This window comes from Pristis pectinata, chromosome 18 (genome assembly GCF_009764475.1).
Source record: "Pristis pectinata isolate sPriPec2 chromosome 18, sPriPec2.1.pri, whole genome shotgun sequence".
Lineage (NCBI taxonomy): Eukaryota > Metazoa > Chordata > Chondrichthyes > Rhinopristiformes > Pristidae > Pristis > Pristis pectinata.
Window position 1 is genome coordinate 1,535,518 of NC_067422.1, and position 13,330 is coordinate 1,548,847.

The 13,330-nt window shown below is 40.4% G+C and overlaps 1 protein-coding gene across 3 annotated transcripts in view; it reads right to left on the minus strand.

The window, feature by feature from the left end:
- spag9b (sperm associated antigen 9b) overlaps positions 1-13,330 on the minus strand; it is a 229,290-nt gene that overhangs the window by 85,069 nt on the left and 130,891 nt on the right. For all 3 annotated transcript variants that reach the window (XM_052032824.1, XM_052032825.1, XM_052032826.1), the window contains one exon: positions 5,712-5,862. In XM_052032824.1, the coding sequence (XP_051888784.1) occupies positions 5,712-5,862 (151 nt within the window). The remainder of the gene's footprint in view (positions 1-5,711; positions 5,863-13,330) is intronic.

Sequence of the window (13,330 nt, forward strand, 5' to 3'; positions counted from 1 at the left end):
CCCCTCAGTACTGATCAACAAGTTCCAAAACCTGGGCCTCCGTACCTCCCTCTGCAACTGGATTTCCATGGCAGACATGGTAGTGTAGCGATTAGCGTAACGCTATTAAAGCGTCAGTGACCATGTTCGATTCCAGCCACTGTCTGTAAGGAGTTTGTACGTTCTCCCTGTGTCTGCGTGGGTTTCCTCTGGGTGCTCCGGTTTCCTCCCGTATTCCAAGGACGTATGGGTTAGGAAGTTGTGGGCATGCTATGTTGGCGCCGGATGGGTGGCGACACTTGTGGGCTGCCCCCAGAACACTCGGTGCAAAAAGATGTATTTCACTGTGTGTTTCAATGTACATGTGACTAATAAAGATACCTCATCTTGTCGGGAGACCATAGTCAGGGTGGATTGGTAGTAACATCTCCTCACTGATAAACAACACAGGCGCACCTCAAGGATGCATGCTTAGCCCACTGCTCTACCCTCTCTGCACTCATGACTGTGCGCCTAAGCACAGCTCAAACGCCATCCATAAATTCGGCGATGACACCACTGTTGTTGGCAGAATCTCAGATGGTGATGAGGTGTACAGGAGTGACACAGATCAATTGTTTGAGTGGTGTTGCAACAACAACCTCGCACTCACCATCAGCAAGACCAAGGAATTGATTGTGGACTTCAAGAAGAAGTCTGGAGAACACACACCAGTCTTCATTGGGTGAGCAGCTTCAAGTTCCTGGGTGTCAACATCTCAGAGGATCTATCTTGGGCTCAAGACATTGATGCAATCATGAAGAAGGCATGCCAGCGGCTCTACTTCATTTGGAGTTTGAGGAGATTTTGTATGTCACCAAAGACTCTTGTAAATTTCTACAGATGTACGGTGGAGACCATTCTGACTGGATGCACCACTGCCTGGTATGGAGGCTCCAATGCACAGGATTGAAAGAGGCTGCAGGGGGTTGTAGACTCAGCCAGCTCCATCATGGGCACAATCCTCCTTGCCATTGAGGACATCTTCAAGAGGCGGTGAAGGACACTCACTACCCGTGACATGCCCTCTTCACGTTACTACCATTGGGGAGGAGGTACAAGAGCCTTAAGACCCACACTCAACGTTTCAGGAACAGCTTCTTCCCCTCCGCCATCAGATTTCTGAATGGTCCATGAACACTACTTCATCATTCCTCTTTTGCACTATTTATTTATTTTTGTAACTTATAGTAATTTTTATGTCTTTATGTCTTGCACTGTACTGCTGCTGCAAAACAACAAATTTCATGACACATGTCAGTGATAATAAACCTGATTCTGATTCTGACATCCTAGGATTTTGAAGGTAGGAAGAAATCACAGGGCCAGTGACCGTAATCTTTCAAAGCTCTTCACATAGGGGGTGATGCCAGAAGTCTGTAAAGCGGCAAAATTATTCCTTTGTTCAAATAAGGGGATTAAGGATAAACAACTGCAGGCCAGTCAATTCAACTTCAGTGATGGGAAAACTTTTAAAAATATTGATCTGGGACAAAATTAATTGTTACCTGGGGAAAAATGCATTAATTAAGGCAAGCTAACACAGATTTGTTCAGGGCAAATTGATCACATGGATGGTGCTGAATTACTGTAGTTTGGACTGGTGGAAGGTGAAAGTGCTATTCCCCAAGGATCGATCTTAGGGTCATTGTTGTTTTTTATTTATATTAATGACCTAGACTCGAGGGTACAAGTCACAATTTCTGCACTTACAGATGACACAAAACGCAAAAATTGGCAGCATTGTGAAATGGATAGCGATAAATTGAAGCAGTATATCGATAGGCTGGTAGAATGGCAGATGTGTGGCAGATGAAGTTTAATGCAGAGATATGCAAGGTGATGTATTTTGCCAAGAAGAATGAGGAGAGGCAATAAAGAACAAAAGATACAGTTCCAAAGGGGTGCAGGCGTCATTGAAAAGTTGCAGGGGAAGTTGAAGAAATGGTTAATATGGCATATACAATTTTGGGCTTTATCAGCAGAGGCATGGAGTATAAAATCAAGCGAGTCATGCTGAATCTTTGTTTAAAAAAAAACTGGTTGAGCCTCAGCCAGAGCAGAGTATTAATTTTTGGTGATCTCATTTTGAAAAGGACATAAAGACATCAGATGGGGTCCAGGAAAGATTTTTGAGAATAAATATCATTTATCCCAGCAAGATAAATGATATTCTCAGAGACTGGGACTGTTTTCTTTGGAGAAAGCCAAGGGAAGATTGATAGCAGCATATAAAATAATCAGAGATCTGGCAGAGTGCATACTGGAAAGCTAATCCCCTGGAGGAGGGGGTCAAGCTCCAGAGGTCACAGATAAAAAACTAAAGGGAAAGAGAATTAATAGTGACAAGAGGAAAAACAATTTTTTTTTACATATAATGCAGCACATGGTTAGAATCTGGAATGCACATGAAAATGTGGTGGAGGCTGGTTCCATTGTGGGTTTCAAGATGGAATTAGATAAATGTTCAGTGAGGAAAAATCTGCAAGTTTCTTGGCCTTCGGCCCACCATGTTGTGCCGACCTTTAAACCTTGCCTAAGACTATCTAACCCCTTCCTCCCACATATCCCCCTATTTTAAATTCCTCCATATGCTTATCTAGTAATCTCTTGAATTTGTACCTGCCTCCACCACCACCCCAGGCAGCACATTCCATGCCCCAACCACTCCCTGGGTAAAAAACCTCCCTCTGATATCTCTCTTGAACTTCCCACCCATACTTTAAAGCCATGCCCTCTTGTATTGAGCATTGGTGCCCTGGGAAAGAGGTGCTGGCTGTCTACTCTATTTGAGGGAACTCAGACTTTTCTTCTTGGAGCAATGGAAGATGAGGGGGAACCTGATAGAGGTATACAAGATGATGAGAGGCATTGATCGGGTAGATAGTCAGAGGCTTTTTCCTAGAGCATAGGTTTAAGGTGCTGGGGAGTAGGTATAAAGGAGATGTCAGGGGTAAGTTTTTTACTCAGAGAGTGGTGAGTGAGTGGAATGCGCTGCCGGCAATGGTGGTGGAAGTGGAAACGATAGGGTCTTTTAAGAGACTTTTGGATAGGTACATGGAGCTGAGAAAAATAGAGGGCTATGGGCAAGCCTAATAATCTCTAAAGTAGGGACATGTTTGGCACAGCTTTGTGGGTCGAAGGGCCTGAATTGTGCTGTAGGTTTTCTATGTTTCTCTGTTTCTATCTATTCCTCTTAATATTTTGTATACCTCTATCATGTCTCCCCTCATCCTCCTTCTCTCCAAAGAGTAAAGCCCTAGCTCCCTTAGTCTCTCCTCATAATCCATACTCTCCAAACCAGGCAGCATCCTGGTAAATCTCCTCTGCGCCTTTTCCAATGCTTCCACATCCTTCCTATAATATGGCGACCAGAACTGGATGCAGTCAAGTGTAGTCTAACCAGAGTTTTGTAGAGCTGCATCATTACCTCGCTGCTCTTAAACTCAATCCCACAATTTATGAAAGCTAACATCCCATAAGCTTTCTTCTTAATTACAACTTGCTCTGGTAGAGAGATGGCAATGGACACAATGGACCAAATGGCTTCTTTCTGTGCCGTATGACCCCTATTCAAGCTACTCTGTTCCTTTTCCCTTTATCTTTCCACTCAAGCTCATTGATCTTTGGTCCTGGAGGCCTCCTGAACTCAGGTTGCCTCTCCTCAGATCTTGCTAGACGTTTCAGCAGTACCTACTCCTGGCACCTGGCTGGATATACCTGCTTAGATAGTGCTCCTTCACTTTTAGAGAAATTCCACAGCATCTGTGCAGTTGCAGAGGACTAGGCACCAAACTATAAAGCACTGAGCTGAGTAAAGCTCTTCAGTTCTTCTAGTAACAAACCCAAATGTTGCAGATTAAGGTCTCGTCAGGCTTGAGTCATGTAGTCAGCTTCCAGTTCACTAGACTAACTCTGCCATGCCCCAGGGCAAAAGATCAGGTGGATTTGAGCAGCTCAGGGGAAGAATCCAAGAAAATAGGAGCAGGCACAGGCCACTCAGCATCTCAAGCTTGCCCTGACATTCAATATGATCTACCCTGAGCAAGAATAGGAAAGAGATAGACGGTGGGGAGTGGGGCTAGAAGGAGGTTGGAAAACAAAAATACCTGAGCAAACTAATGCTGAGGAAGGAAAAAAGAAAATCACTCAGTTCCCAAAACTTGGATCTGCAATTTTTTTATATCAGAAATTGCAACATACAACAGCAGCCTGCGCACTTAAACATATAAGGTGCCATAGCCAGCTGCTTCACTTGTGAAATTGAACAGTAATTAAACAAAGGTACTGACAAAATATCATTTAGGTCAAGTGTATCAATACATTGTTGATAAATTAAGAAATATAGTTGGAACATCCAGGTCCAATGTTAGCCAAAAAGGAAAGTCGATATTCTAAGAAATCAGCAATTCAATCAGCAAGCACCCTGTTAACTGATAGGTGAGCAAGTTCCAAAAATAATCTCACTTATTATAAAACTGAGACTGGATTGCAACACTATGAACATGACTGATCCAGTTACAAATTCAATTCAGATCACAGACTAGTAACAATAACTCAGTTTCCAGGCAGTAATCTCATGGTGAAGAGAGCAAAGGAAAACATTAAAACCATTAGGGCTAAAATGTGCCTTTTACTCATCTTCTTTTCATCGCACATGGTTGTACCATTTTCTCGAGAGTGTTCAGAGATGGGCAACAAGTGCTGGATGTCAGCAAACCCACATCCCATCCATAAATTTAAAATATTAAAATGCTATTTAGTCATATTGAGCAGTGGTCCACAGCTAAAGTGGCTATAATTACAGGAATGGATAGCCCCTCTTATTCCAAAAGGTGTTTTAGGGCAATATTTTGGGATAACAAAGAAAAATGAACCAAAGGCATTTATTCTGTATCTAACCCACATTTTACCAACTTGGAATGCTTGTCACCAACATCCATCCCCCAAAACCAAGCACTTCAACTTTCAAAGAACAATAATGGCAAGGGTCTCTACATACAATATAAAGCATTTCATTATTTTTGTATCAAGTTTACATTTTCAAAAAACGAATAACATTTAGTGATATTCATCCCCAACTTCTCATATTTCCTTATGGAGTAAAAGGTGGTCACCATTCGGCCTACTCAGTCTATCACAGTTCTCAGGGAAACCCTGTCAATTCCATTTATTTCCCTGTAATCAATTCTTTCTCATATGCCCATAAACTCCACTGTGCATTTTACTACCAAGACCCACCTACATGAGGGGTAACTTACAATAAACAATTAATTTACCAATCAACTTGTCAATGGGATATTGGAGATAATGGAAATTTGGGGAAACTACCTGGTGCACCACCATGCCACCCCACTTTTCCTTTCCCCTTATTCTCTTCCATCCTACAATTAAAAATCACATTGTGCTCTTTTGCGAGTGGAATAATGCCCCTTATCAGATGGCTCATGCTCACTGCAGAGGACAACTCCCTTCCACCAAGATGAAACTGCACAGCAGCTTCATTAAAGTATGAGACTGGTGAAACTGGACCTATGATACACATTTCAACACATGCATATTCTTGCTAATGAAGACAGCATTCTATTCCCAGATGATGCAATAATAGGATGAGGTTCATGGATAATTTATCCCTGAAATGCATATAGAACCGGAAATGAAAACTACATGGAGTATATAATTTTACATCTTACTTTTAGACTTGTGTTGGACCTTGGTTGGCTAAGGTCATTGAACCTCCAGTTTTCTGTATTAGGTGTCTCTGCTCCTTCCCTCTGTGCATCTGGTGTAAGAACATCTCCTCCAGGCAACTGAAAAAGACCCAAGGAACGTGGCGGCTCTCTCCTGTTTACAAAGGAACAAACGGGTCAAGTTTACTTATTGAAGCAAAAAAAACTGGAGATGCTGTAAATCTGAAAATACTGGTGAACACTGAGCAGGTCAGGTAACATTGGTGAAGGGAGGAGGGCTGACCTCAAATGCCAACTCTGTTTCTCCCTCCATAGACACTATCTGATCTGATGTATATGTCTGGCATCTTCTATTGTTATTTCAACTTTAGTTCTGCCTTGTTCCTAAATTCAGAAAAGTGGTTCAGCGGATCCATTTGTCGATTAGCCAAAAGCTTGAATCAAAGAGCTGAAGTTAGATGGCATGAAAAGAGGCCCTTCAGTCCATCAAGCACTGATCATCAAGCACCCATTTACACTACACCTGCACCAATGTCATGTTTTTCTCCCCACATTCCCATCAACTCCCCCGAAATTCTACCACTCACCTACACATGGGGCAATTCACAGTGGCCTTAACCTACCAACTCATGCATCTTTGCAACATGGGAGGAAACCACAGGACCTGCAGGAAACCCATATGGTCACAGGGAGAATTTGTAAACTCTATACGGACAGCACTGGAGGTCAAGATTGAACCTGGGTTGCTGGAGCTATCAGGCAGCAGCTCTACTAGCTGTGCTATTGTGTCATCCCAATTGTTATGTATTAAGAACTGCTGCATTATAGACTAACCTTGACATCACACTCCACAGTTGTAGGCAATCTTTCATTGATACTAGCACCAATAACATGAGCAAATTTTCCAGTAATTATGGTTCAGTTCTGGGCTAGTTTTCTTCTGATCACATGTAGTATTCATATGGTTGGCACAGGTGGTGGGAAGAAAGAAAAGAATAAGACGCTATCCCATTGGTTCCAAGATTTAATCCTGACCTTTGTTGCTGAATGTGTAGAGATTGCAAGTTGTCCTTGTACATTTCTCCAGGTGCTCTGGTTACCTCCTATACCTCAAAGAATTACAGGTTAGTAGGTTAATTGGCCACTATAAATTGCCCCTAGGTTGTAGGTGAGTGGCAGAAGCTGGGAGGAGCTGATCAGAATGAGGGGAGAATAAAATGGGATTAGTGTAGGACCAGTGTAAATGCTTGATGGTCAGCATGGACTTAGTGGACTGAAGGGCTTGTTTCTGTGCTGTGTGATTTTGAGTCTTAAAGCATTAGCAACTGCAATTCTTATAGCTCAAGTGCTTATAATAATGGTAAAGGACATAAGAAAATAGAAGCAGGAGTAGGCCACTCAGCCCTTAAGCTTGTCCTGCCATTCAACATCATCATGGCTGATCCAGCAAATCACCTACTAAGAGTCAGGTAAACAGGTAAAGTCAAGGTCAAAATTTATTACAATTAATTAGGCATAGTGCACATGATGAAAACAATACTAAGATTTGTATTTGTGGGAATTAAGAGGCAGTGGCGATGTGGAATTTACCGAATCAGCTAAGAGAGACAACCAGAGTAATTAATAATTATTTCCAAAACTGTTGGGAGCTTTCGAACGATGTCCCTAAGATTCAACTCACCTCTTTTGATAAGTTCTGGTTTTTCTAATGATCTATTGTCACCTCATACTTGCAGATGACACAAACTTGAAAATGTTTTGAACATTGAAGTAAACAGCAGTAGACTTCAGAAAATGGATTGATTAACTGCACAGCCATATCACAGGTGAAATTTAACATAGAAATAGCTGAACTGACAATGCTTGGATGGGAAAATGATCAGACAATAATAACCATGATGTCCACTAATCAGATTAATATATACAATTCATGAGATTGCAATTTAATACATTCTTTAAATATTATACATGTAACTTTATGAAAATTATGAACAGAATTTGGTACAAAATCCCCCACAGGCCAAATCCACTATTTTGTCACTCTGCCCCATTATCATGCAAAACTCCAGATCAATTTCTGGCTGCTATTTTTTCTGAGGACAATTCCTCAGCTATCACATTACTGCTGATTCAACCCCTAGCACCCAACAGTATCCTAACGGGGTAAAAATATGAATCTTTCAAAGAAAGATTGTGGACCAGATTGTGACATTGCCTTATTGGGTCCACTAGCATGTTGCATATCTTTGAAAACACTGCACCTAATGCCTTGCTAATTCCTCATTGGATCATCAAAAAAATTGTTTTTTTTATTGGTTCATTCAAAGGCAAAGAATTTTCCATTGCTTTAGAGTGCAATTAAAATACAATTACTTTATTTAAAAAACTGCATGATTGTCAGAATTTATTTAGCATAATTTTGAAACGTACAGGAATAGAATTCCCTGGAACTCGCATACACAAGTCTAAAGATGGTGGGCAAATTGGAGAAGTCTCTGCATAGTGGAAGGTTCCTCAATCTGAAATGTTAACTGTTTCTCACTCCACAGAAAATGCCTGACAAGTTGAGTATTTCCAGCATTTTCTGATTTTATTTTTTGTTAAAAAGCACATGGGATGATTGGCATTATAAACAGTAAAAGCAAGGAAGTAAAGCTAAGCTTTTACATCACTAGTTAGGCCTCAGTCGGAGTAGCATGTTAAATTCTGAGTATCAAACTTTTTAAAAGGTGTCTGGGTTTGAGTACAGAGAAGACTGACAAAAATGACAGAAAATGCAGGACGTACTCAGTAAATCAGGCTGCATCTGTGACAAAGGGAACAGAGTTAACTAGTCAATGACCTTCCATCAGAACTAGGATGATTAGAAGTAACTTGGTTTTATGATGCAAAGAAAGGGGAGAGGGTAGGAGAGAACAAGATGGAGGGTCTGTGACAGAAATACTCAGGTCAGGCTACAGCTGTGGTGAGAGGGAATAGTTATGACTTCAATTCCACGACTTATCACCAGAACAAGTCTTCCTCTGGTTGACAAAGGGGTTAGGTTCCCAAAGGGTAAGAACCCTTCATTATGTGAAAATGTATTCTGTAGGGAGGTACAGTAAACCCTTAAGTTTTGTGGGGGATATCAATTGTCATGAATTGGAAGAAAAGAAGTCAGAAGCCCAGTAAAGATGCAGTAAACCTAAAGCAAACCACGCTTGTCTTGACAAGCTGAAATTTACAAGTAATTTATCTCATGGCCATGGTCACCAGATAGAAGAGTGCAGGTACTCAGTTATTTTTTCCCTAAAATAGCTTGTTTATTTCACAGACTCCATCCTATTAACTCAATGAAAACAACTGTTAAAAGTTACTGGCTTTCGTGGACCCATGTCTGAAATGCAGTCTCCAAATGTCTTCCTCTGTTGCACTGATCAAAACATTTAGTGACACAATAAATTAAATAAAACCTTTCAATAAAGCAAAAATTCATTTAGTGAGCTTGTGCTAACCAGCGGAGAGCTGTAGCACAGTTCAGAAGTCAACAATCTGAATCATTAACTCTGTTTCTACAGAAGCTGTCTGATCTGCTGAGTATTTCCATTATTTTCTGTTTTATTTCAGAGTTCCAACATCTTTACTTTTTTTCCTCTATAAAAGGGTGGAATGCTGGAGAGATTAAATGACAAAAGAGACAAAAGTATACAGTGACAAAAGTGCAAAGTAACAAAAGCCAAGAGGGGAACATGCGGAAAATAACCTGAAATTATCAAAGAAATTTGAAAGGAATGTTGGAAACCCACAATACAGCTGCTGGAATGACTGATTACCTCAAGTTGTTGATACCATGATTGAGTTCAAGAAGGCTGCAATTGGTATAGTCAGAGGATGAGGTGTTGTTCCTCCAGCTTACGTTCAGCTTTGTTGGAACATTGTAGATGGCCAAAGGTCTAGAGGTCTGAATGGGAGTGGCTTAAAGAATTAAAGTGACAGGCATCAAGCAGTTCAGGTCGCATCAAGCAGACCTAATGGTTTTCCAAGATGGTCACCCAATCTATATTTTGGTTTCCCTGATATTGTGACCACAAATACAGTATACTTGCTTGCAAATAGAGCAATAGACTTGTACAGCAAAGAAATGGGCCATTCAGCCCACCACATCCACGATGACCCTTTTGGCTATCTACACTAATCCCATTTGCCCACATTAGGACTGTATCCTACTATGCCTTTCCTAGTTACGTATCTATCTAAATGTTTAAACATGGTGACTGTATCTGATTCTACTACCTCCTTTGGCACCACACTCCAAATATCAACCACTCTGTGTAAAAAAAACTTACCCCTCAAAACTCCTTTAAAACTCCTTTTATTTTTGATAACCCTACTATGGGAAAAAGATTTTAACTATCTATCCTGTCTATTGCTCTATTTTATAAACCTCGATCAGGTCACCCCTCAGCCCCCTTCGTTGCAGGGAATTCGATCTCTCCCCATAACCAAGGTCTTCCAATCCAGGCAACTTCCAGGTGAATGTCCCCTGCCCTTTCTCCAGTGCAATCCAATCCTTTTCATAGTGTTGCCGGCCAAAACTGCACACAAAACTCTGTGAGGTCTAACAAGTGTTTTGTATAGTCACAACATACTGTCCCAACTTTTATATTCCAGCGTCCCAACTTTTACATTCTAATGGTACAAATAGGTTGCTACTTCACCTAGTACATCTATTTGGGGCTCTTAATCATGAGAAGGGAGGAAATAAAGTGGCAGGTTTTGTATCTTTGATAGTTGCATGGGAAGATGCTGTGGAAAGGAGAGTCAGTATTGGTGGAAGTGGAAGAATAAATTTCCATTAAATTTGGACAATGCAAAACATAAAGTCTGAATACAATCAATACATGTTTTGTACTTAAATATTCTCAGTTAACTAGTTTTCAATCAGACCATAAGACCATGGTTAAGACCATGGTGGAACTTAACCAGCATACCACTGTAAATGAAGCAGTGAAGCTGGAAAACTAGTGGGAGGTTAGCTGAGCTTTCAGAAATGTCCTGTTTTTGTACTTTTAATGGAAGATAGGGGAATGGCAGAAAATGGCAATATTTTGCATCTGTGTTTTCAGCAGAATGTGGGGGAGAGTAAAATGGGAATAGTGAAAATGGCTGATTGATGGTTGGCACAGATCTGGTGGACCAAAGGGCCTGTTTCCATGCTGTATACCTCTTTGACCTCCATGATCTAGAATTAATTGCTAGACTGTCAGCAGAGCCTGGTGGCTTTTACTGCAGTCACTTCCTTCAAACATGATTCAAATATGACACAACTAACATGCAAGTGTTAACAAATTGTACAGAAGTATTACTTCAATCACTCAAACATCATTAATTTTTATTATCTCTTACAGTTTATCATTTAAAGCATCAGTTTTCAAAAGCAAAAAACTACAGGAATAAAGATTCCAATGTTCAGATTCAGTGCAAGTTCAAGAAAACAAAGGCCAATGCAACTATTCATTTCAGGACATATCACGAGCTCAAAAGCACTATGCGTCTAATCTCCAAAGCTTCTAAATTAATGCAGCTCACTACATAAATGTTTTGGCTTTGTAAGCGAAATTTATCAGACGACTTGGATTCTATAGTATCCGACAAACACAAATGAATTTTGTTCCAATAAAGACAGACTTTCATTATTAGCTCTTCTAAGTCCCTGATGTGAAGACTGAGCCATTTCCACTGAGGACAGAGAAACTACAGAATCATGGTGATGTTCATTGCATATTTAAGATGTTACGGACTCAGTGAAAGTCCCTTTAAGATAGAGAGTGTGTGTGTATGTGTGTGTGGGGCGTGCTTACGTCAATAGAAGATAAAGGACGTAATGACGTTGTTGAAGAAGTCAGAAGAAGAAGGAGAGAGAGAGAGAAGGGAGAGAGACACCAGCCTGCTTGTTTTCTCTATCGATGGATGAGAAACAATAACTGTGTTTGCCACTGAAATCCATGTATGGAAGTTGGAAGTAATCCGGTGGAGTTCACTTTGTTGCTGACCTGTAGAAGGAAACAGGTATTTGTGTGTGGACGACCACGGTTCGGATGCTTTTCGGGGTGAGGAAGTCACTACCGAGTAAACACTGGAGTGTCGTTTGGGTTCCATCGTGGAACATTTGGATTTCGTATGTACTCTCTCTCTGTTTTTCTACATCTACATCTTATCTTCAGACAACGGTGGTTGTTGAAGAAGCCCTTGCTCATGTTTCACCTTATGGCTTGCGGAACTGAACTTTAAGAACCATTCAGGAACTGGGAGTTTTGGACTTTGTCACACACACACACACGAAGAGTTTAGTTTTGGGGATAACGTTCGAGGTTTAACATTTTTAAATTCTAACATACTAACATTTTTACTTTTATTTTACGTATTATCATAAATAGTGATTAATAAAATAGTTTTTAACACTGAATCATGCTCAGTGTGTTTCTTTTGTTGCTGGTTCGTGACAAAATATACATCAGTCAGCACCACTGCAATACTTCTTCATTCATCCTTGGCTCTTGAAAGTATTTCTAAAACAAGGATAAATAAAATGTTTCACTGGCTTTACTATTTTAATAAAAATATACACTGTGCATATGCTTGTGTGCTCTCACTGAATATCTTAAAGAGCTCTAACTATACTTAACAAATTAAAACATTGATGAACATAGATGCAACAAGGCTCTTTTTCCCCAATGACTTTGATGATCTTTAAGTTATTTTGTGGCTACAAATAAAAATTAACATAAAATTGGATGAAAAACGCTATGATGCTGGAGGAACTCAGCAGGTCAGGCAGAATCCGTGGAGAAAAGCAGGCAGTGAGCGTTTCGGGTCAGGACCATTCTTCAGAATGCTGCCTGGCCTGCTGAGTTCCTCCAGCATCATAGTGCTTTTCATCTAGATTCCAGCATCTGTAGTCCTTTGTTTCGCTAACATACAATTGGAATTAAGCAACAGCAAATTAAGGAAGAGAGAGATAGTGGAATATTGCTGATGCATTCTTATAGAGTCACATAGACACACAGCACAGAAACAGCCCATCAACTTCATGCCGACCATCAACCACCCATTTACACTAGTCCTACATCAATCTCATTTTTCATTCCTATATTTTCAACTCACCCTCAGATTCTGTCACACACTATGGTGAATTTACAGTGGCCAATTAATCTTCAAACCCACGTGTTTTTGAAATGTGAGAGAAAACCAGAGCATCTGAATGAAACCCATGCAGTCACACAGAGAATGCAAAAACTCCACACAGACAGCATCCAAGGTCGGGACTGAACCAGAGTCTCTGGCACTGTGAGGAAGCAACACTACTAACTGTACCACAATGCCACCCCACATAAGCTTTCAAAATACAGATTTATTAAGAAAAGTATTCTCCTTTAATAAGTTTATCCATTCAAATAATCAATCTGTTTAGGACTCCTTAAACTAATCATTTCATTCCATTTGAACTGCTGATAAACAATGCCAAATAACTCAGCTTCCATGTGAAGTTTGCATTATGACATTACCCCAATTGAAGGAAGTTCCAGAATGCCAATTAGTTATACTTAACCATACAACAAGCTAGCTCAGGTTATACAACATCT